Source organism: Hylobates moloch, unplaced genomic scaffold, assembly GCF_009828535.3.
Source record: "Hylobates moloch isolate HMO894 unplaced genomic scaffold, HMol_V3 SCAFFOLD_7, whole genome shotgun sequence".
Taxonomy (NCBI): Eukaryota; Metazoa; Chordata; class Mammalia; order Primates; family Hylobatidae; genus Hylobates; species Hylobates moloch.
The window spans coordinates 110,259,931-110,282,051 of NW_026652282.1; the positions used below are offsets into that span (position 1 = coordinate 110,259,931).

The window sequence follows — 22,121 nt, forward strand, 5'->3', positions numbered from 1 at the left end:
GTGATAGCAGCAATGGTGATGACTGTAGAGGTGATGGCTGAAGGATATCAACTGTAGAGGTGATTACGGTAGTGACAATGGCTATAGGTGTGCTGATGGCAGCAGGGATGGCTGCAGGCCTGATGGCTGTAGGGGTGATGGCTGTATGGTGATGGCTATTGATAGGAGTGATGGTAGCAGTGGTGATGGTCACAGGGGTGATGGTAGTGGTAGTGATGGCAGTGATGACCTTGAAGATGTGAGTTGACCGGGAGCATTGATCCAACAGGCAGCCAGATGGTCCAACTTCTGGTTTCTGGATTCTGGTCAGTGAGATAAAGGGCTTGAGTACGCCATATAATGTCGAGCTGATTGTCCACCTCTAGGAAGATGGAGCAGAAGGACTGATGATGATCGACATGAGACAACATGGTAGGGACTTTCTCTGACTGTTCAACCCAAGAGCCGTCTGCATCAGAATCTCTGGAGACTGAAGCTTGGACTTCCTTCCTCCCTAGGGGCCGGCAGGGGCTGCGATTGCTGTAAGAGTAGGTCACGTGGCAGGGCTTCCTGTATGCTGCTGCCGCCCGGTGTCCATGGCCCGCACCCCCAAGCTGCCACTGCAGCAGTCAGAGTGGCAGCTGAAGGCTCGGTTCATGCCGTGCCCCCGGGCAGTTCTGGCGAGGCTAAGCAAGAGGCCTCTGCATCTTGACACCTAGGAGAGCAGGGACGGAGTCTCCTAGGGTGGAGGACCATGCTGCGCCGCAAGCCCTCCAATGCCAGTGAGAAGGAGCCCACTCAGAAGAAAAAGGTGAGGAGCATTTGGGGAACTCACATCTTCCTTTCCTCTGCTTGCTTGACCCATCCCTTCCAAGACTCTTGAAAGTGGGAAGAGCCAAAGGCCACACGTTGAGTCTGTAGGTGAGGGCTACTCACCTAGAAGGCAACGGGACAGGGACCCAAAGGTTACAAGAGTAACAGAAGTACAGAAGAGATGTTTAAAATTCTAGAGCAACAGAGTTACAGAATAGATCCTTAGAAGTCTAGAGTCATGCAATTCAACCGTAGAAGAATGGGAAAAAAGATCTAAAATTAGGGGCCAGAATCTTAGATTAGAATTTGAGAATAACAAAATACTATGCTTAAGCTGAACCCTAAGCCTGTACTTAATTATCTCTCCTCTACGCTGGTCCTGCCGCCAATTCTGACCTGGCCACGGCCTCTCAGGAGCCATCTCACTCAAAGGGCCCCGCTGGGCCGCCCAGCTTGGAGCCATGATGCTCACAGGACCACCACCCCCTCCTCCGCTTTGGCCATGGCCCAGACCCTGCCCACTTGGCTCAGCTCTGTGGTAGCTCCCAGGCCCCACCCGAGATGGAGCCAACCTGGAGATGGGGACCTGAGGCCATTCCAGTCTTGGGGGAAAAGGCATCCGGAAGTGCAGTGGGATGCAGGGGGCATACAGGTTCTTCCTGGGTGGGGAATGAGAAATGAAGTTGAGGTGTTGAGTAGGAGTGAAGGCTGAGTTGGGAGGATTTTAAAGGCCGGGAGGAAAAACAGCTGTCATGGATGGCTGAGGTGTTCATCCTCCTGGGGCAGAGACTGGACTGGAAGATTCCTTGAAGGCTCTGCCAGATCTAGGATTTTGTGGTTGAATTTGAGGATTTCCAGATTTCTTTGGTTGGGTTTGAGGATTTCTAGACCTAATTCTTTAATTCGATTGAAGGATTCTCCCAGACAATCAGCAAGTATATCCTACACATCCAGTGGGATGCTAGGACAGTCCCAAAGCAGGCCTGAACTTGGTCCAAGAGGCCCAGGCTATCCCCCGCCAGTTTTCCCTGGAACTCAGCCCAGGTGCCCTATGGTGGATCCCCTTTGTCAGGGGAGCAGCTCAGAGATGGAGGCCAAGGCAGCTGAAAGACTGAGACTCGGGGCACTGGGGTGTGCATCCTGCCCCAGCTCTCAGGTCCTGGGGTGGCTGCCACTTCCGGCCGTATTCTCCCCACCCCAGCTGCTTCTCTAAGGTTGCAGTGGTGGTGGGCGGGGGACGGGGGAGGTTCATGAATCTTCACACGGGCTCTGTCATCCCCATCCAAATCCTGCACGGCGCTAGGCCCAGCAGGCCTGCCATTGGCTGCCACTCCTAAGAGAGCAGGGCCACTTCCCCTTGCTTTCTGGCTGGTGGGGGTGGGAAACAGAGACTGCTCTATAGACACTGCTAGGCCTCAAACCACAGGGGCGCTGAGCTGGAGGAAAGTGTGAGAAAGAGCTGACACTTGACACTGGGACCCTGTGCCACATCAGGAGGATGTACCTAGGGGCACACAGAAGTCAGAAGTCCCCTTTTTCTTTCCCAGCTTCAATTACCCAGATTCTGTGTTCGGCAGGCAAGTGGGCCCCTGGGATTTCCCCAGGTCTCTCCCAGGAGAAGGGGTCCTTTCGGGGAGAGTAGTCCAGGCAAACGCCACCCCAACCCCTGCCAGAGCCGGTGCCAGCCTCCAGAGCTGGGATGAGCTTGCCTCCACACACTCTGCTAGCCCCAGACTATGGAAATGTCCCCCAAAAGCCAAGCTTCCAGAAGGTACAGAGCACCTTCCCCAGGCCCAGAGGCAGCGGGCTGGCTGAATCACTGCTATTCCCTTCCTTCAGAGGCTGAGATGACGTGGTGGAGAGGAAAGCACAAAGGCAAGAGAGGCCTCTTTCTCTTGCCCCTGCTTCTCCTCTTGGGCCTGCCAATGGAGAATGTGCCAGACAGGGGGCAAGAAAGCTGAGCTGGAATCCTACCACTCTCTAGCTGTAGGACCTTGGACAGCTCATTGACTTTCTTTGGGCCTCAGTTTCCTCGCCTCTGAAAAGGGGGATAACTCCTAATCTGCCCCCCTCAAGAGGTTGTACAGATCACCCAAAAGAATAGATGTGAGAGTACCCTGTCACAAGTGTGCACGTGCACACCACACAAGGGGGTGCCTGCTGTAGGCATGGGTGGGGATAGGGAGACACTGCGAAGAAGAATGAGCCATGCCCCCAGTGCCCCAGTGCTGGCACAGAGAACACAAGACTTACTAGTACTAAGAGCCACCACAGAGTGAGGGCTCATGGGATGCCAGGCACGGTGCTGTGCATCTCTTACCTTGTTCACTCCCCACGACAACCTGGTGAGGTAGGGGCAGATATTGTCATTATCCCTATTTGACACTTGAGGCTCACAGAGGTGAAGCAACTTGCTGAAGGTCACACAGCTGAGAAGCTTCCGAGCAGGGATCCAAGCCAAGATTTGTCTGACTCCAGAGTCTTGACCCCTTCTCACTCCACTCTCTTGTCCTCTTGTTGATCTCAAAGGCGCTAGAAGAGTCTGACGAGCATAAAAGATTCAGCCCATCAGCAAGAGAGCTCCTTGGGGCAGACCCAGATAGCTGTGGAATGAGTGACCTTCCAGCCAGCAGAGCAGAGGAGGGTGCAGGCCCTCTAGAATGGTAGGGCTAGGACATGGCGCCTCCCATGGATCATGAAGGATTGGAGAGGCCCCAGGGTTGGGAGACAGACCTCTTAGCTGCCCTTTGGAGACTTTCACTTCCTTCAAGTTCTTGCTCTCTGAGCCCTTTGATCTGATTTCACCCAAAGGCCAGTGTTGGGGTATAGGAAGTGGAGAGGGATTTTTCCTGGACTTGGTTCCCCTAAGGATACTCCTACTCTACCACATCCCCATTTTCTCTATGGCTCCCTTCCTACAGCACACCTCTAGTATGACCCCCGCACCCCACCAGCATGCACTTTGTATTTTCAGTGGCTCCTCACTGCCCACAGGATACATGCCCTTGGCCTGGCTGGCAAGAGCCTTCCATAGCCTTTTCTACTCCCCCACCCACCATCCCATGACCATGCTCTCAATGTCTCTAACTTTCATTCTTGTTCAAACCCTTCCGAGCTCCACCTGGAGAAATCCTGCCTCCCCTGCATGGCCCAGCTCAGATGCACCTCCTCCACGAAGCCCTGCCAGAGCCCTTCCCCCTCTGCACTCCCAGCTGCTTTCCTAGGAGCTCTGTTCAAAAACCACCTGCATGCCATCACCACTACACTCAATCCACTGCTAACTTCTACACTGGTGGGGCGGGGCAACAGCCTGAGCTCTGAGGTAGGACGAGCACAGCAACATACTTGGGCTTCCAGAGTCATAGACCTGGGTTTGGATGCTTGCTCTTCCTAAGACCAGCTGCGCCACCCTGCCTAGGGCACTTCATTTCGCATCTTGGTCTCCTCTGCTTCGAGGTGTGAATATGATGCAGGGCTGCGATGAGGCTGGAGTGAGCTGGCACACATGAAGTGCTTGGCAGGATGCGGGCATGCGGGAGGAGTTTAGCCCCTCATTGCTGGATTCTCACACACACAGAGGCGGGGCCTAGAGCTCACAGGGTGCTCAGTATATGCCTGGGACCCCGAAGGAGCAGAGAGGGTAGCTCAGGAGACCACTGGGTAAAACCAAGTTTGCTCAGGAAGTAAGGGAAGAGGATGCTGGCTGGGGCAGTGTGGACCTCTGAGAGATTGATCAGGGCATGGTTTCTGCATGGATGCTGCCTTTTAAGCTGGAATTGAAAAATCTTTCTATAGAAGTATAATATCCATACAGAGAAGTGGATAAATCATAATTGCACCACTGAATGAGTTTCTATAATGTGAACATATCCATGTAGACAGCACTTAGATCAAGAAACAACACTCTCAGAAGTCTAGAAGCTTCCCTCATGTCCCTGCCAGTTACTACACGCCCCCTTTCCCCCAGGGCAACTGCTATCCTGACTTCCAACAGCACAGGTGAGCTCTGCCAGGCTTTGAACTTGCAGGGGGAACCATATCGTGCATATATTCTCTTTGGTGGCCGGCCCCTTTACTCAACCATATGTTTGTGACACTCATCCATACTGTTGGGAACAGTTGTACTGTCTCCTCCCTGGGTACTATTCTTTTGTGTGACTCTGCCACAATTAATTTATCCATTCTACAGATGATGGGCATTTGCGGGTTTTCCACTTAAATTGGAAGGGGGAGAAACTACGGCTGACAGAGAGAAGGGCAGAGTATTCCAGGTGGGGAAATACCCAGGGTAAGAGGCTGGAGGTGGGTTGTAGGAAAGAGTAAGCATAAACCTACATTCCGCAAGGGACTGCTGTGTCAGACAATGTTCCAAGCACTGTATGCGTACTTGCACATTTCATCCTCACAACAGCCAGATGAGGTCGGTGCTTTTGTCTTCATTCCACTAATGAGGAAACAAACCTAGAGAAGTTAAGAAACATACCCAGTTTACACAATCAGTGGCAGAACCAAGATGGGAACACTTGCCCTGATGTGAAGTGGGCTTCAGAGAGGTTCGATAACTTGCTGGAGGGCACAAATCCAGAGTTGAACTTCTGAGAAAGCTTCCCTCATGCCCCTGCCAGTCACTACATGCCCCCTTTCTCCCACAGTAACCACTATCCCGACTTACAACAGCATAGGTGAGTTCCGCCAGGCTTTGAACTATAATTGTACAGGGGGAACCATATGGTGTATATATACTCTTTGGTGGCCCTACATTTCAAATGTATTGTATATTACATTTGAAATATACTAAATATATATTTCAAATGTAATATACGATACAATACATATATACTCAACAATATATATTTCAATATATATTTCAAATGTAATATACAATACAATACATATATACTCAACAATATATTTAGTATATTTCAAATGTAATATACATTTGAAATGTAGCTCTTTCCAAGAGGCCCACACATTCCCCTGAGCCATGAAGTGAAAAGGGGGCCAACAGTGTATGGTACCACCTCCCCCATCAGGCACGACTCCCAGGAAGTCCTCACTCCAAAGGGAAGCCAACAGAAAAGCCAGCCAGGCTCAAGAATTTCAACTCAACCCTGAGTGGGGGTCACCTCTCTCTGAAAGGCGGTCAAGATATTTGGGGCTGTCCCTGAGGTTGGAGGTAGGCTTGGCAAAATGCCACCCTGGCGGGCCCTGAACCTCGATCACCCAAAGAACATGTGTTCGTCCTTTCCATCTCCCTGGGCTGAGAGTCGCCAGCTGGGCCCAAGACCCAGCACCATCTCTGTAGTCCTTTGTGATTATCTCCTCTCACTTTAGACTAAAACTGAGAGAGGGGGACCCTCACACAAGGGTCTGGGAGCCAAAGGCCTTTCCTCCCAGCCCCCAGACTGCAGATTAATGACAGGAAAAGGCCTTGGGAAAGAGCTGCAATTAGAGGGCAGGCAGGCGGTGAGTTTACTCTTCCCCAACAAAGCCGACTTCCGGCCCCATGCCTGCCCTCCTGCTTGCTTTGCAGCCTCACCAGTCCCTAGGGTTTCAGGGGCGACTTTTAGCCTCCTGGTCTGCAGATCAGGCTGAGGGTTGGTGGAGAGAAGGCCACAATAGGCCCCATCGGCCTATAAATAGTAGCCCAGCCTGCCCTCCTTGGGCCCAGGCCAGCCTGATGCCCACCCTCTCTCCGTTCCCTCTTTTCCATGCAATAAGAGGAGGAAGTTATCCAGGCAGCTGCATCCTAGCCATACAAGAGGAGGAAATAAATGGAAGGTGGAGAAGAGAAGGGGAAAGAAAGGGAAAAAAAGAGGAAAGAATAGTGGGAGGGGACAACCAAGAAAGGAAGATGGAGGAGATGCAGGTGAACCAGAGTGGTCACCCCGTGGTCATGCTTCCCCCCCTACACCCACCTATGGCTCCCTTTTCAGCTCCCCAGAGCAACACAGAGGAGGCTTTCTGACTGAGGCTGCAGGCACCCCACCCATCAGGCCCCAATCGTGCTAGCGTCTGCTTGGCCTGACCGCTGACCTAGTTTCTCATCAACTACCTTGCTGTGACTTTTAGGAATGTGTGACCCCTGACCCCCAATTGCTGACTTGGCTTTGGTCAAGACCCTTCAAGAGTACTAAACTGCTACACTGCAGTCCCCAGGAGTTGGGGCCAATTATTTGTGTGTGTGTTGGTGGGGGACAGGTGATATTGCCCCTGCCCTGGGAGTTTGTCACTGGACACACACAACCCCTTTAGTAGGAAAGAGGATGTGAAACCTTCAACTTTGTGTGGGTTTGGGGCTTCAGTTCCTCAAGCCCTTATCTCGGGTGTCTGCAGTCTATCCCACTCTATCTGTCTGGCCATCTGTGAACCCTGGTTCCTGTGTGTATCTTCTGGTCTCGACTGTTTATCTTGATACAAGCTCAGCCTTAACTTCTTGTGTCGAGGGCCTGTCCCCCTTACCTGCCTTGCCCTGGTTTCTGGCTGCTACCTTGCATGTGCATGCATATATATTTAAGAAAGCTCACTAGGCTGGGCTTGGTGGCTCACGCCTGTAATCCCAGCACTTTGGGAGGCCGAGGTGGGCGGATCACCTGAGGTCAGGAGTTCGAGACCAGCCTGAACAACACGGTGAAACCCGGTCTCTACTAAAAATACAAAATAAAATAAAATAAAATAAAGCTCATATCCTGAAAAACATCTCATCAACACAGACCACAAACAATAATAGGTCATGCCTAAAAGTCCAAACACTGGCAAATGTCACGGTTGTCAGCTCATCACATTAGTGGCTAAGATTAAAAGCTGAGAAGAAAGAGAAAATGGTGTCTTTCTTCTACCAAATTAGCCCCAATCACGTATGTCCTAAATCTGTGGGCCCCTTCTGTGAGTAAGCCTCTACTGTGCTTTTCCAGAAAGTGTCATGCCAGGTCTTGATGGCTTCTAGTCAGATTGTCTTGCTCTTCTTGGGACACAAATTCATCAGGCTGGAGACCCCAGTGTGTTTGTTCCTATCACTGTGACTGGGGACCTGGCTCAGAGTACACCCAGGACATGGAGGCCAGAGCCACGGGTTTTGGGAGGGATTTGCTCAGTTACACACTGGGCGATGTGCTCGTGGATGCTGAGGTATGCCTCTAGTAGTAGATACACGTTTACTCTGACTCATGTAGTCTTTCACTCCAGGATTCTGGGGACCAAACTTGAGGAACTGGTGGAATTTCAGGCTAAGTCTGAGGCCCGATTGAGGTGTGAAGCTCTTCAGGTCAGGAGCTTGGTCTGTGGCTAGGGCTGGGGTGAAGAATGGGATGAAACCAGGTAGTGCCAAGAACATTGAGGTGCTTCACCCATTAGCCTGGGGCTCCCAGGGCAATGTGGCTCTGCCAGCTCTGGGCTGTGGGTATTGTGTGGTGGGGGGAGGCGAGTATGTGGGCCCTCGGGCAGCCATTTAGCCCACTGATTGCAACACCCACGCTTTTTCCAGCTCTCCCTTCAGCGCTCCAGCAGCTTCAAGGATTTTGCCAAATCCAAACCCAGCTCCCCCGTGGTGAGCGAGAAGGAGTTTAATCTGGATGATAACGTGAGTTTCAGGGCATCCTTGGGGGATCTGGCTGCAGGCCCTGGGCAGGGGAGTGGTGGTGGGAGAGAGGAGGGTGAAGAGGAGATAGAATTGTTGAGGCAAAGCCCCCTTTAACACAGAGGGTCCACCTCTCCCCACACCAAGCACTCCCCTGCATGCATTCCTTTCAATTACACTTTAAATAGCAAACTATTTATAAATTTATAGGGCTAAGGACATGGCTGGAGCTAAGAGGGGAGGGGATGGGGGCCTCTCAGTTCCACCTCCTCCAGCTTCTGCTGTGACCCCAAGGCCTCTTGTGCCTCAAGTCCCGGACCCAGGCAGGACCACCAGGGTCCCTGGATCGCCTCTTTTGTTGTCACAGATTCCAGAAGATGACTCAGGTGTCCCCACCCCAGAGGATGCTGGGAAGAGTGGCAAAAAGCTGGGGAAGAAGTGGAGGGCAGTGATTTCCCGAACCATGAACAGGAAGATGGGCAAGATGATGGTGAAGGCCCTGTCAGAAGAGATGGTGAGGCCTGGGGATACAGGGGAGGGGGTGTCCAGGGGGCCTGGGGACCGCTCTGGCAGAATGTGAGCATGACCACCTCAATAGCCACTACTCAGGCCTGAAGGCCCTATTTGGTGCAAGAAGGAAGGTCACATGGGAGGGGAAACTCACTTGCAGCCACGGACAGGAGCCAGGCACAGTCTCGACGGGGCAGGAGGCTGGCGGGGGAAGGGGTGGAGTTTGAGAAGGGATGAAAGTCTGGGCAACAGGGCTGGACACAGTGGCTCATGCCTATAATCCCAGCACTTTGGGAGGCTGGGGCCAATCACTTGAGGTCAGGAGTTTGAGACCAGCCTGGCCAACATGGCAAAACCCCGTCTCTACTAAAAATACAAAAATTAGCCAGGCATGGTGGCACATGCCTGTAATTCCAGCTACTCGGAGACTGAGGCGGGAGAACCGCTTGAACTCAGGAGACAGAGATTACAGTGTGCCCAGATCGTGCCACTGCACTCCAGCCTGGGCAACAGAGCAAGACTCTGTCTCAAAAAAAAAAAAAAAAAAAAAAAAGAAAAAGAAAAAGAAAAAGAAAAGAAAGAAAGAAAGAAAAAGAAAAAAACAGAAAAGTCTGGGTAAGGGATGCTTCTTGAGGAGGCAGGCCTGGGACAGGGGCAGCTTGAAGAAAGATGAAATGGCCTGAGGCAATCCATCCACCTCAAAGCTTTGCTTTGGAACTTCCCTGGGATTGGGAAGGCCTATTTTCTCTCATAGAATCCCTATAAGAGAAAACAGATTGGGCACAGTGGCTCACACCTGTAATCCCAGCACTTTGGGAGGCCGAGGCGGGTGGATCACCTGAGGTCAGGAGTTCGAGACCAGCCTGGCCAACATGGCAAAACCCTGTCTCTACTAAAAATACCAAAAAAAAAAATTAGCCAGGCATGGTGGCGGATGCCTGTAATCCCAGATACTTGGGAGGCTAAGGCAGGAGAATTGCTTGAACCCGGGCGGCGGAGGTTTCAGTGAGCCAAGATCACGCCATTGCACTCTGGTCTGGGTGACAAGAGCAAAACTCCGTCTCAAAAAAAAGAAAAAAAGAGAGAAAACAGAGAAGGCTGGCTTCAGCCCAGGGAGGAAAGTTGGCACAGATAGCTGTGGGGCAGGCATGACCCAAGAAGCTTAAATCACACAGTGGATCTGGGTTGCCATGGCTCTAAAAGGAACCACTGAGGCAGTGGTGTGCTGGAGTTGGCTCATACTGGGCTTATACCAGCTCACGAGAGCAGTTGGTCAAACTGTCAAAAATTTTGCAAGTCAGTTGTTAAACACAACCATTATTAAAAATCAAATTAAAGAAACTTACAATTCAGTTAATTATATTTTTTAAAAAAGGTAAACTGGGTGTGGTGGTGTACACCTATAATTCTAGCTACTCAGGAGGACGAGGCAAGATGATTGCTTGAGCCCACTAAGAGTCCAGCCTGGGCAACATAGGGAGACTCTGTCTCTAAATAAATAAATAAATAAAAATAAAATTTTGTAAAAAAGAACAAAGGTAATACAGTAAATCTTCAAAACTCATCACTTCCTAATTCTTGTACTACCTTTTACTCTTATCAATGCTGCTGAGGTTACGTGCATCCACAGCATCTTCATGGTGGAAATAGCCTCGCCCTCATTTCAGACAACACGTCCAGTGATGTCAAAATGGTAGCTTGACATTGGCCGTGGCGGGAGTGTTTACAACACAGGAATTGGCAACTCATCAGGGCCAGCTGTTAAACAGTTATCACCTCACTGAGGTGTGATGAGGTAGGGGGAGCTCTGGAGTCTGGCTTGGTTGTGGGTTCCCTTGGGACTTGAACCTGCATTCCCTTGGCCTGAGTTTACAAATGAGGAGTAAGTAACCCTTGGGCCTTACTCCTTATTTGTAAACTCAGGCCAACAATACCACTTACCTTCAAGTGTCACTGTAAGGAGTCAGTGAAATGGCAGGCAGGCCTGGCACACAGAAGCACAGGCAAAAGTAGTTTCCTCTCCAGCGACATTGTCTGCCCAGTTGTGCGGTAGCAATGGTTGAGTCCAGGTTGTGCCACTGTGGTCTTTTCTGTATGTACATCGGCACTTGAGGCTGACAAAAGCACATTCACATGGCGCCCTGGTTGAACCTGTTTCTGTGAGGTAACCAGGGCAAGGACTGTCACTCTCATTTTTACAAAAGGGGAAGAAACTAGGGCTCAGAGAGTGCCATTCAGCCTATAAGTGGTAGAGTTGGGGTTTGAGCCAGCCCCCAGCTCTTCACCAAGCCCAGGCCCATTTCCTCAGCTTCATGCACACCCCAGCAAGGCTCCTTAAAGCTTCCCACCTACCCTCCCTGCAGGGAGACACTCTGGAGGAGGGCTCTGCCTCCCCGACATCTCCAGACTACAGCCTGGACAGCCCTGGCCCTGAGAAGATGGCGCTGGCCTTTTCTGAGCAAGAGGAGCATGAACTTCCGGTGCTCAGTCGCCAGGCATCAACAGGTGAGTAGGGGATGCGGGGGACACCTGCCGAATCTGGAGGAAAGGACTGTGTTACAGCTGTGCTGGTGGCACGCTGTCTGGGAGGGGGGTAAGAGAAATGAATGCTTACTCTTTGCATGCTGGGAACATTCTCAGCCCTCTTCACATTAAATCTTCTCAACAACCTCATGGGGCCAAGTACTGTTATCCTTGCTTTATTGATGTGGAAATGGAGTCTTAGGGAGGTTAAGTGACTTGCCCAAGGTGACCCAGTCTTGAACTCAGATGTACTGTAGAGGAACTTCCACTTGCTATCCCCAGGCCCTGGAGAGGCCCACGGGCAGAGGAAGAGTCTCAGTCACCCTCTTGGACCAGCCTGTCCCCACCCTTCCAAGGGGAGCTAGAGGCTACAGCTCCCTGGGCCTCTGATGCCCCAGTCGGGGGTGGGCGTATGAGGTCTCCAGCTGTGAAGAGTCAGCCTCTTGACCCTAGACCATAGTTGCTGGGCTCAGGGCATCACTTGGCATCTTCTAGAAGTCCATGGGGCAGGACAAGAGGTGCCAGCAGGGAACTCCTCCAGGCAGGAGCTTTGGGTTCTGTAGGCCCATTCAGCACTGCCTTTCTTGCCCCTCAGGTCCACTCCAAGTTTCCTTTCTCTGGCTCCACAGACACTTCCTTGCCCCCGACTGAAAATCATTCAAAATGCCCACTACTCTGTCCTTCCCAGGGAGAAGGAGCCCAACTGAGTTTCTATGTGACATTGTAACTAAACATTGAGTTATTAAGCAGGGAAAGTCAAATATAATGCAGGGGGTAGCTTCCTGGGTGGAGGGAGCATTGGAGTGGGAGTCAGGGAACATGGAGTCTAATGGACTGACTCTGCTGCCAATTATAAAATGAGAAGCCTTGAGCAGTTCACTTGGTCTGTGTGACCTCAGATTTCCTCATCTGTTCATTGGAGTGTTGGCCCAGTCGTTCTCTAGAGGCCCTCCTAATTTGCCCATTCTTTGGTCAGTGAGCCATTTCTCCTCCCGTTGCCAACTCTTTTCATGTCCAAGGGCCCAGAGGTGAAGCTGTGCTCCTGGTTGGTAGCCAAGGGGGTGGCTCAGAATCCCTTCTGCAGTGTAAAGCTTGCCAGAGCCCAGCTGCCTTCCCAGTGGATACCCTTGGGATTTCTAGGCAGGCCCCCTGGAAGGCACCTGCTAGGCACTGTCTCAGCTGTCCTAGGACAAAGGTGAGCCTCCTCCCTGCCCCATCTCCTGCAGGCAGTGAGCTCTGCAGCCCCAGCCCAGGTTCTGGCAGCTTCGGGGAGGAACCACCTGCCCCCCAGTACACAGGGCCTTTCTGTGGCCGGGCACGAGTCCACACCGACTTCACTCCCAGCCCCTATGACCACGACTCGCTGAAACTGCAGGTAAGGTCAGAATCCAGGCTTCTCTGGAGCCTGGCAGGCTGAGCCCAAAAACGAAGCTGGACTGAACCAGGCTATGACAGTGTCAGTGGAGGCCAAGGCCCCCCATCTCCTATCTCCCTTGCTCCCTTCTCCTCTCCTCTCCCCCAACAGAAAGGAGATGTGATCCAGATCATTGAAAAGCCACCTGTGGGCACGTGGCTGGGCCTACTCAATGGCAAGGTGGGCTCTTTCAAATTCATCTATGTGGATGTGCTGCCCGAGGAGGCCGTGGGGCATGCCCGCCCCAGCCGCCGACAGAGCAAGGGCAAGAGGCCCAAGCCTAAGACCCTGCATGAGCTGCTGGAGCGCATCGGCCTGGAGGTTTGAGCTTGGACCTCACTAGTATCTAGTATCGGGGAGGCACAACTGCCCCAGGGATGGGAACCAGGAAATGACAGCTATGCGTAGTTGGGGAGGACCTAGGCAGGGGTGGCTGGTAAGCAGCTGTGCCAGTGGCCTGCCTCTGCCCACAGGAGCACACGTCCACCCTCCTGCTCAATGGCTACCAGACACTGGAGGACTTCAAAGAGCTGCGAGAAACACACCTCAATGAGCTGAACATCATGGACCCACAGCACCGGGCCAAGCTGCTCACGGCTGCCGAGCTGCTGCTGGACTATGACAGTGAGTGGCTTTAGGAGCGGCCTGGTGAGGGTGTGTGCCCACCGGCATTCCAGGGAGGGGAGGCTTGCCCTGGCTCTGCCTTCTGTCCATGCTCTGCCCTAGGACTGCTCTGCAATGGAAGGTACTTTCCACTTGAATTAGAATTTCAGGGAAAGTGTATGGGAGAAAGGAGTTGTAGGGATGATTGGGCCCAACCCCCTTTGGATCAAAGGGGACCCTTAAGGCCAAAGAAGGCAAAGCCTTACTTGAGGCCTCAAAGCTGAGTAATAACAGAGCCAGGATTCATGCCCACTGCCTGGCTCCAGCTTAGTGCTAAAGAAGTGTGAGCTCCTGGACTGCAGAGCTGGCCTGGAAACAACTCCTACCGGCTTCTAAGCTGGAAGCAGTGAGGAGAGGGGCAGTGGGTGGCAGGTGCCCAGAGGGAGAGGCTGCCTATGGTGCATTTCCCAAGGTCCCTACCTCCACCCCCATATTCTGTCTCCCTCTCTCGTCCCTGGCAGCTGGCAGTGAGGAAGCTGAAGAAGGCGCCGAGAGCAGCCAGGAGCCAGTGGCACACACAGTGTCGGAACCCAAGATGGACATCCCGCGCGACTCAGGCTGCTTTGAGGGCTCAGAGAGCGGGCGCGATGAGGCAGAGCTGGCAGGCACTGAGGAGCAGCTGCAAGGCCTCTCCCTGGCCGGGGCACCTTGAGGTGGCAGTGGCAATAGGCCAAGGCTGGGACCCAGCTGCAAAGGCTGTAGGAGTGGGCCCAGCCTCCCGTGGTGGCCCAGGCCCTGAGGACTGGCACTGAGCCTGGCCCTGCTTCACCACGGACACTTAGGGCCGCAGAGGCCAGGCCAGGGCCCTACAGGTTCCAGGCTCAGCTGGAGTGGTTGGGGAGTCGCCCAAGGGCACATCCCACCTGCCTGAGCCCCACCCTCCACCAGCGACTGACAGTGCAGCCCCTCCTGGCACCAACTGCTCCCCCGCCATGGCCACGGCCACAGCAAGCGGGGCACTGGGAGACCCTGCCCATGTCCCTCACCAACAAGGCCTCCAAATCCTCCTCACCCCCACACAACCTACCCCTGTCGCACTGCTCCTGAAAAGGGGGCCAAGTCAATGTTTCAGGTCAGTCTAAAAACCCTAGGGAAGCTGGCCATTTAAAAGAACCCAAACTGACCATGGGTAAATCCAGTTCCCCTAAATAAGGCCTGAAGAAATCCACAGGTACCATTCCCACTTTCCTTCTCCTTAGCTTTCTTTGAGGTTTGGCCACTAAATCTTATGAGACTTGAACCAAGTGGCTTCCTCTTTCTAGGCTTAGGACTGTTGGGTTAGAATGGGTGATCACTGAAGGCCTTGCCTGCTCTGACATTCTGTGACATTAAATGTCTATTCTCCTGTTACCTGTGGCCTGGGACACCAGTGGGGTTTATCGAGGGGACCAGAGGGGCTTCAGGCTTTCAGATGAAATGGATCCTCCTACTCACCCACTTTATTCCTCCTCATGTAACTCAGGACAAGCTGCAACTTCCCCCAGCTTAACACAATGCCCATACCTCATACGACACGCGCCCTCCCGTTCCATCCCTGGCCCCCTCAAACAAGACTTCTCACAAGGCTGATTGCAGATTGTCAAACCTGGCTTCCAAGGACAGAATTGCCTCTCGGAAGCCAGCTGCGGATCTGAGTCCAGAGCTGGCCACTTGTGTGGGTCCTCACAAGCAAAGAGAGCACTAAACTTGACATTGGGGGTCCACCACTCCAACTTTGCTTTCTGAAGGTTTTGGTGTACATTGAGCCCCAGAAGGAAAGGAGAGTATCTGTGAGTGGGGGCCTCCCTTGACCCCAGTACCAAGTCTGTGCCCTGAATCCCCAGAGTAGCCCTTCCCTGGTGCCCAACTGGCCTGGGGACAAACAGCGTCCACTACATCTAGGACTGCCGGCTAAGTGGACACACGTCTTGACCTCCTACCAGGAACTTTGGTAAAAGCTAGCTTTGGGGAAGGGGTTGGGTGTAAATATGAGAGGGTGGAGGGAGACCAGCTGGTAGCAATAAACATGGGTAGAACTAAATTACCGTCTCCAGTTATCTTTTCTATGGAGAGAGGGTTGTGGGGAGGGACAGACTGGTCTCCTTCAAAGCTGACCTCAGCAAAGTGTCCCTCACTATCCTTTCAGGTCCATCTTTCCCTTCCCTTAAATGTTCAGTGCCCTTGACTCTGCTGACCTAAAGCTCCAGTCTGAAGCCATAGCTGGCTCTGCCCTTCCCCCTAACCAGCCCTCCTCAGAACAAGGCTCAAGCTCCCATGACCACAGGCTTTGTTGGGGTCCAAGAGGTGTAGGGGGGAATGGCTATTTCCCTCATCCAATAACTGTTCATTTTAACAGGACCCTTAAAGACCTTCACCTGTATGAAGAAAGGCCTGCACTGAGGAGCTGCCCAGGATCTAAGAGGGGGAGATTTGGGGTCAGCATGGCCTTTCCTCTGAAGTCACCTTTTCCTGGCCCCCACCCTGTACCCACTAAAGCAGTACCATCTCCTGGGAGGTAGGATGGAGATGAAGACCCCTAGCTTCCTTTCTGTTTCTGCCAGAATTAACTGCATTGGGCAGTGGGAAGGGGGTTACTGGAGGGAGAGCTGCCACCAGAGTGAGGACAAGGCCACTTGACTTCCAGGCCTTGTTCTCAGCTGCGTTCATCCCACCGCCCTTAGTGACTGGGGGGTGCCAGGAAACTGCAAGCATGATCCTCACCAAAGATACAAGAGCCCTAACAGCCTCAAAGCCCCAAGGGTACTGAATAATTGCAGTCATTTAAGGAGCACCTCCACTTGTGCCAGGCACTGAGCACTTTACATATAGCATCTCCTGTAATCCTCACAGTGTCCCCCTGAGGTGGGTGCCCTCATCATCCCAGTTTACAGAGGAGGAAACTGAGGGTTGGGGAGGTTGAAGAAGTTGACTAGAAAGTAACAGAGCAGGAGTCTGCCTGACTGCAGAGCCCATGTTCTTAACTCCTATGCTACAATGCTTCTCCAAAGGCCTCATCCAACAAGCATTCAAAAGTCCTGGGCACTTTGGAGGGCAAGCTGACTCTCTGACCCAGCCATTTCCCTTCTAGAATTTAATCAGCCACATAAGTGCAGTAACAGCCACATAAGTGCACAAATACCTATGGACAAAGATATCTACAACAGCTCTGTCTGTAATAGTAAAAAATTGAAAACAACACAAATGGGGAATTAAATGCTTTATGGTTTGTTCATATACCATGCAGCCATGACACATGATGTTGTAGAAAAATATTTAATAACATGAGGAAAATCTTTGTGATTTTTTATTCTTTGATTCTATTTATTTTTCTAGAGACAGGGTTTCGCTCTGTTGCCCAGACTGGAGTGCTGTGGCACAATCATGGCTCACTGCAGCCTTGAATTCCCGGGTTCAAGTGATCCTCCCACCTCAGCTTCCTGAGTTAGCTGGGACTAGAGGCATGTGCCACCACACCCACCTAATTTTTGTTTAGTTTTTGTAGAGATGAAGTGTGGTTATGTTGCCCAGTTGCCCAGGGTGGTCTCAAACTCCTGGGCTCAAGCGATCTTGCTACCTCAGCCTCCCAAAGTGCTGGGATTACAGGCGTGAGCTACCACACCCAGCCTTCTTTAATTTCAAATTTGAAAATTACACAAATAATGTATAAACATTTTAGTTGTAAAATAAATTTGTGTTATAGCAAGGGGAAAAGCAAATCCTAAAACATTATTAATAGGATGATTCCATTTTTATTTTAGAAAAGGAGAACATATACATAGAATAAAGACTATGAAGATCTGCACCAAATGACTACTACTGGTGATCTTGTGAGGCGTGTGGGGTGGGACTAGGGGAGTGAGGGAGAAAAATGCTTACTTTCTACATTCTTGTTTTATTTGCACTTCAAAAGTATTATTTTTATATCTATGAAGAAAAGGAAACTGCATTTCAATTTTTGAAAAAAAAAAATAAAACTAAATTAACAAATAAATAGGGCCCATGCCTCTGGCCTCCAATACGGGACAGTAGCAGCAAAATCATTATCCTGCTGCCTTTTGGCACACGGTTCTGGAAAGATGAGAGGTGAATAATGGCCAAAGCGCTTAAAATCCATGCATACCAGGGTGCACCTATCAGAGGAGATTCCTAAACCTTTTAAAACCCCTGTGTAATAGGTATTGCTCTAAGCTGGGGAAAGGAAAAGATCAGAGAGAGAGGAATGCCTGGGAACACTATGTTTGGAAATCCTCTCCTACCCTGGGGAGGCAGCTCAGGGGTGGGAGTGTGTCTCGGATATCAGGCCCAGTTTGGCGTATAGGATGATTACAGGCTGGAGGTGGGTAGCTGTGCAAGGACCCCAAGGATCACAGGAGTTTGGGAGGGGCAGGTGAGGTGGGGCATCAAGCGAATGTAGAACAGGCCAGGGCCCGAGGGGCAAGAAAGGCAGTGCTGAGCAGGGCCACAGGGCCCAAAGCTCCTCCTCCAGGCAGGGCTGCTGACACCTATTGTCCTGCCTCATGCACTTCTAGAAGACGCCAAGTGGTGCCCTGAATCCAGCAACCAAGGTCTAGGGTGCAAAAAGCTGATTCTTCACAGCTGGAGACCTTACATGCCCACCCCAGCCTGGGACTTCAGCAGCCCAGAGAGCTGTAGCCTCTAGCTGACTCCCCTTGGAAGGGTGGGGACAGGCTGGTCTAAAAGGGTGATGAGGCAAGCTCTTCTTCTGCCCGTGGGCCTCTCCAGGGCCTGGGGAGAGCAAGTAGAAGCTTCTCTAGGGTAGTTGAGGCCTAGCACTTAGGAGCTCAGGCCTACCTGAGTTCAAGTCTTGGCTGTGTCACTTCCTAGCTGGGTCACCTTAGACAAGCCACTTAACCTCCTTGAGCCTCCGTTTCCACAACAATAATGTAGGAATACTAGCACTAGCCCCATGGGACTGTTATGAAGATTTAATGTACTAGCATAAAGTCCTTTGCACAGTGTCCAGCACAAAATAAATGCTCATTGAGTGATAGTGTGTCTGGCTGCCTCGATTTGCTCCATCCTGCTACCTCCATTTCACTCCTTTCAAGGCCCATCTGACCTTTGACTCCCAGTCAGTATAGTGAAGTGACCAAAAGCAAAAGGCCTTGGAGTTCAAATAAAGTGTTTTCAAACTCTTGCTACACCAGTTACTAGTTATATAACATTGGGTAAAGTACATACATATACATTTCTTTTCTGTGGAACAGGAATAATGATCTAATAATACCTATCTCTTGGGGGTCTTGAGAGAAATCAATCAGATAACTCGTACAAAGTTCCTGGCACATAGTGACATTAAATGGCAGCTATTCGACTTTTTTGTAACCTCCAAGGTACTGAGCTCAAGACTGGGCACAAAGGCCATGTCAGTACATGCTTGTCTGAGGACTGACTGATGTTCAGACCTGTCATATCCCAGACACCACTGATGTCCAGGCCCCCAAGAGGTATTGGGATTCAGGGGTAGAGGGTGCCAGCTCTGGTACCCAGAGAGGCTGGTAATGAAAGAAAACCCACTTGAGGAGCCTGGGGCAGCCCTGGCTCTGCCCAGTCCACAGCAAGTTGATCAGCCCTGGGCATTAGACTTACTTTAGGCAACTCTCTTGGACTTCTAGGGGCTGCTAGAAAGAAGAGAATAAAGACCAGATTTCAGAAGAAAGAGTTGAGTCTAGCCAGCTCCTCACCAGTTCAGAGTTAGAGCCACCTTCTGCATCTCCTTCCTATCAGGAGAAGCAGCAGGAGGCACCAGCACAGCCCAACTGAACCATGTCCTCCCTTACTTGCTTCCTCTGTATCTCACAACCTGACCTTAGACTACCCCAGCAGGTTCTGATCAGCCCCCCAAAGGCCTCTGCAAATTCCCTCTCCTAAACCCCAAACCCTATGGCACTGTGATCTGATACATGGCACTGAGGCCCCAGCTCCTATGAGTCAGTTTCTAATTTCCTACTCACAGAGCTCCCTGCCCACGGTTGGGCCATGAGAGACCTAGGCATTAAAACAAAGGCTAAACGAGGTTTTTTATGGGAAAAATAGGCACTGTTCACCATCGTCTCAACAAGGCCCAACAAGGCCCTTCCCCCCTCCCAAGTCAGGAAATTCAGGATGAGGTATGAGGTTTCCCACTGGGGAAAAGAAGTGGCTCTCCCACCTCTCCTTCACAATAGAGGCTACCATAGCTTCTCACACAACATTGGCCATATTACATATTATTCAGCCAACAACACAATCAAGTGGGAAGGAACTGCCTCCCCTCTAGACTCAGCCAAGACTCCTCCTCCAGGAAGGACCTAAATAAATGGAATTCTATAGCACTTGATATGTAGGCTTCACCTTTTCCTATAACTTCACAGTGACCAATATAGCATTTGTATACCATTGCCTCTGGGACCTGCCAGGGATAGCGTCAGAAAGAGCCCAGAGCAATGGCCCTCACAAAGGGAAAGCCAACTTGACTGTGGGAACTTAGCAAGGCAATTTCCTGACTTTCTGTGCTAAAGAAACCACATCATCAGTTCAACCTAAATGCAGGGGTCTGGAGAGAGACTTAAGAGAGTTAAGTTTAAAACAAAAATCCAACAGCCAGCCTCATATCAGCCTGACTATATATAGTCAGTCCTCTGTATGCCTAAAATGGAGAGCTTATCAGTAATATTCATCCCAAATGGCAAATAATCCTAAAAATCATTGCTGTTTCTCAACTTACGAGGGTTGGTACTGCAATTTCTCCTAAAGTTAACCCTAGCATGCAGTCAATCTTCAACAAGTATTTATTGAATATTAAATAAATGAAAGCTTCATTTCATTCAAATGTCATTTGCAGTTATTCCAACTCTTTTATCTGTCTACACCCGCTTGACAGAGGACCAATCGGTTATGCCACAAAGCTCTCTAGACTGGGAGCCAGTACATCTGGGTTCTGGTCTTGGCTCTAACAGTAACTCTCTATGTGACCCTAAGTTACAGTATTTAATTTGAGGGAGAAAGAGAAAGAGAGAGAGAAGCATAGACTACATGATCAATATGTTCCTTTAAGCTATGTCGTTCAACAGAATCTGTGTTTTATGACAAATAATCATCATGTCTCCTATTTGGGCAGAAAACCCCAACCCTTTTAACCAAGTTGGAACAGCTAAACAGCTGAAGATGGGCAGGGGCTGGCAGAAAAGGCAGTGAGAAGGCAAGCGGAGGAGCGTGAAGAAAGTGAAGGGCTTGGAATGTCAGGGAGGTAATTCTACTCTAGATTCTAGAGTTGTAAAGCCACTTCTAAATCAAGGGCCCCTTCATTTCCTGGCCCATGGTGAAGTGTGAGCTCTAAGTTCTAATTTATTAATCAATCAGAAAACCCCTTAACACCTGAAGAAAAATAGATAAAAGATTAGGACAGACAATTTACAGAGGAAATACAAACGGTAATAAACATAAGGCAGAGGAGAGGTGCAGAAAGTGTTTAACTTCGCTATTAATCAAATAAATATAAACTAAATAACACTGAGATATAAGTTTACAACTATTAAATTACCATAGGTTTAGGCCGGGCACGGTGGCTCACGCCTGTAATCCCAGCACTTTGGGAGGCCAAGGCGGGCAGATCACTTGAAGTCAGGAGTTGGAGACCAGCCTGGCTGACGTGGCAAAACCTCATCTCCACTAAAAATGTAAAAATTAGCCAGGTGTGGTGGCGCACACCTGTAGTCCCAGCTAATCAGGAGGCTGAAGCAGGAGAATCGCTTGAACACGGGAGGCGGAGAATGCAGTGAGCCAAGATCGTGCCACTGCACTCCTGCCTGGGTGACAAAGCGAGACTCTGTCTCAAAAAAGCTAAAATAAAAATTCGAAAGGTTTAAATGACATGGGTTGATTAGAGTCTTCTCTGATACACTCCTGGCAAAACAAACGGGGACAGCCTTTCAGTAAAGCAGTTTGGCCACATTTATCAAGAGCCTTTAAAAGAGCATTCCCTTTGACTCAATAATTCCACTTCTAGGAATCTATCCTAAAGAAATACAGACACACCCATATTTAAGGAAGTTCATCACAGCATTATTTGTAATAATGAAAAATCAGAAACTCTTAAATGCCTGACAGGTACACGTTACAAAGTCATTAAGAAGTATTTTCAGCTGGGAGTAGTGGCTCACGCCTGTAATCCCAACACTTTGGGATGCCGAGGCAAGTGGATTGCTTGAAGTGAGGAGTTTGAGACCAGCCTGGCAAAATGGCGAAACCCCGTCTCTATAAAAAAATACAAAAAATTAGCCAACTTTGGTGGCATGTGCCTGTAGACCCAGCTACTTGGGTGGCTGAGGCAGGAGGCCTGCTTGAGCCTGGGAGGCGGATGTTGCAGTGGGCTGAAATCGCGCCACTGCACTTCAGCATGGGTGACAGAGTGAAACCCTGTCTCAAAAAAAAAAAAGTATTTTCAAATAATTTCTAATGATATGGAAAATACTAAGTTAAAAAAGCAGGTTTATAAAACTACATTTATAGTCTAATTCCAGTTATGTTTAAAAAAACATGTGCACAGAAAAAGACTGCCAAGAAATGCACCAAAACATTAATGGTGATTATTACATCTTGGTGATGAGGTTATGGGTGATTTTTTCAAATCTTACTATTCTGTACTTCTCCAATTTTCAAAAA

General features: G+C 50.5%; 1 protein-coding gene across 1 annotated transcript; it reads left to right on the plus strand.

Moving 5' to 3' along the window:
• The first annotated feature begins 536 nt into the window (after positions 1-536).
• SASH3 (SAM and SH3 domain containing 3) lies at positions 537-15,725 on the plus strand. The gene is made up of 8 exons (XM_032757596.2): positions 537-790; positions 8,276-8,371; positions 8,736-8,882; positions 11,242-11,383; positions 12,628-12,776; positions 12,927-13,136; positions 13,289-13,439; positions 13,940-15,725. Exons 1-8 carry the CDS (start codon positions 734-736, stop codon positions 14,128-14,130), a joined length of 1,143 nt encoding a protein of 380 aa, XP_032613487.1. The 5' UTR covers positions 537-733; the 3' UTR covers positions 14,131-15,725.
• Positions 15,726-22,121: the final 6,396 nt, after the last annotated feature.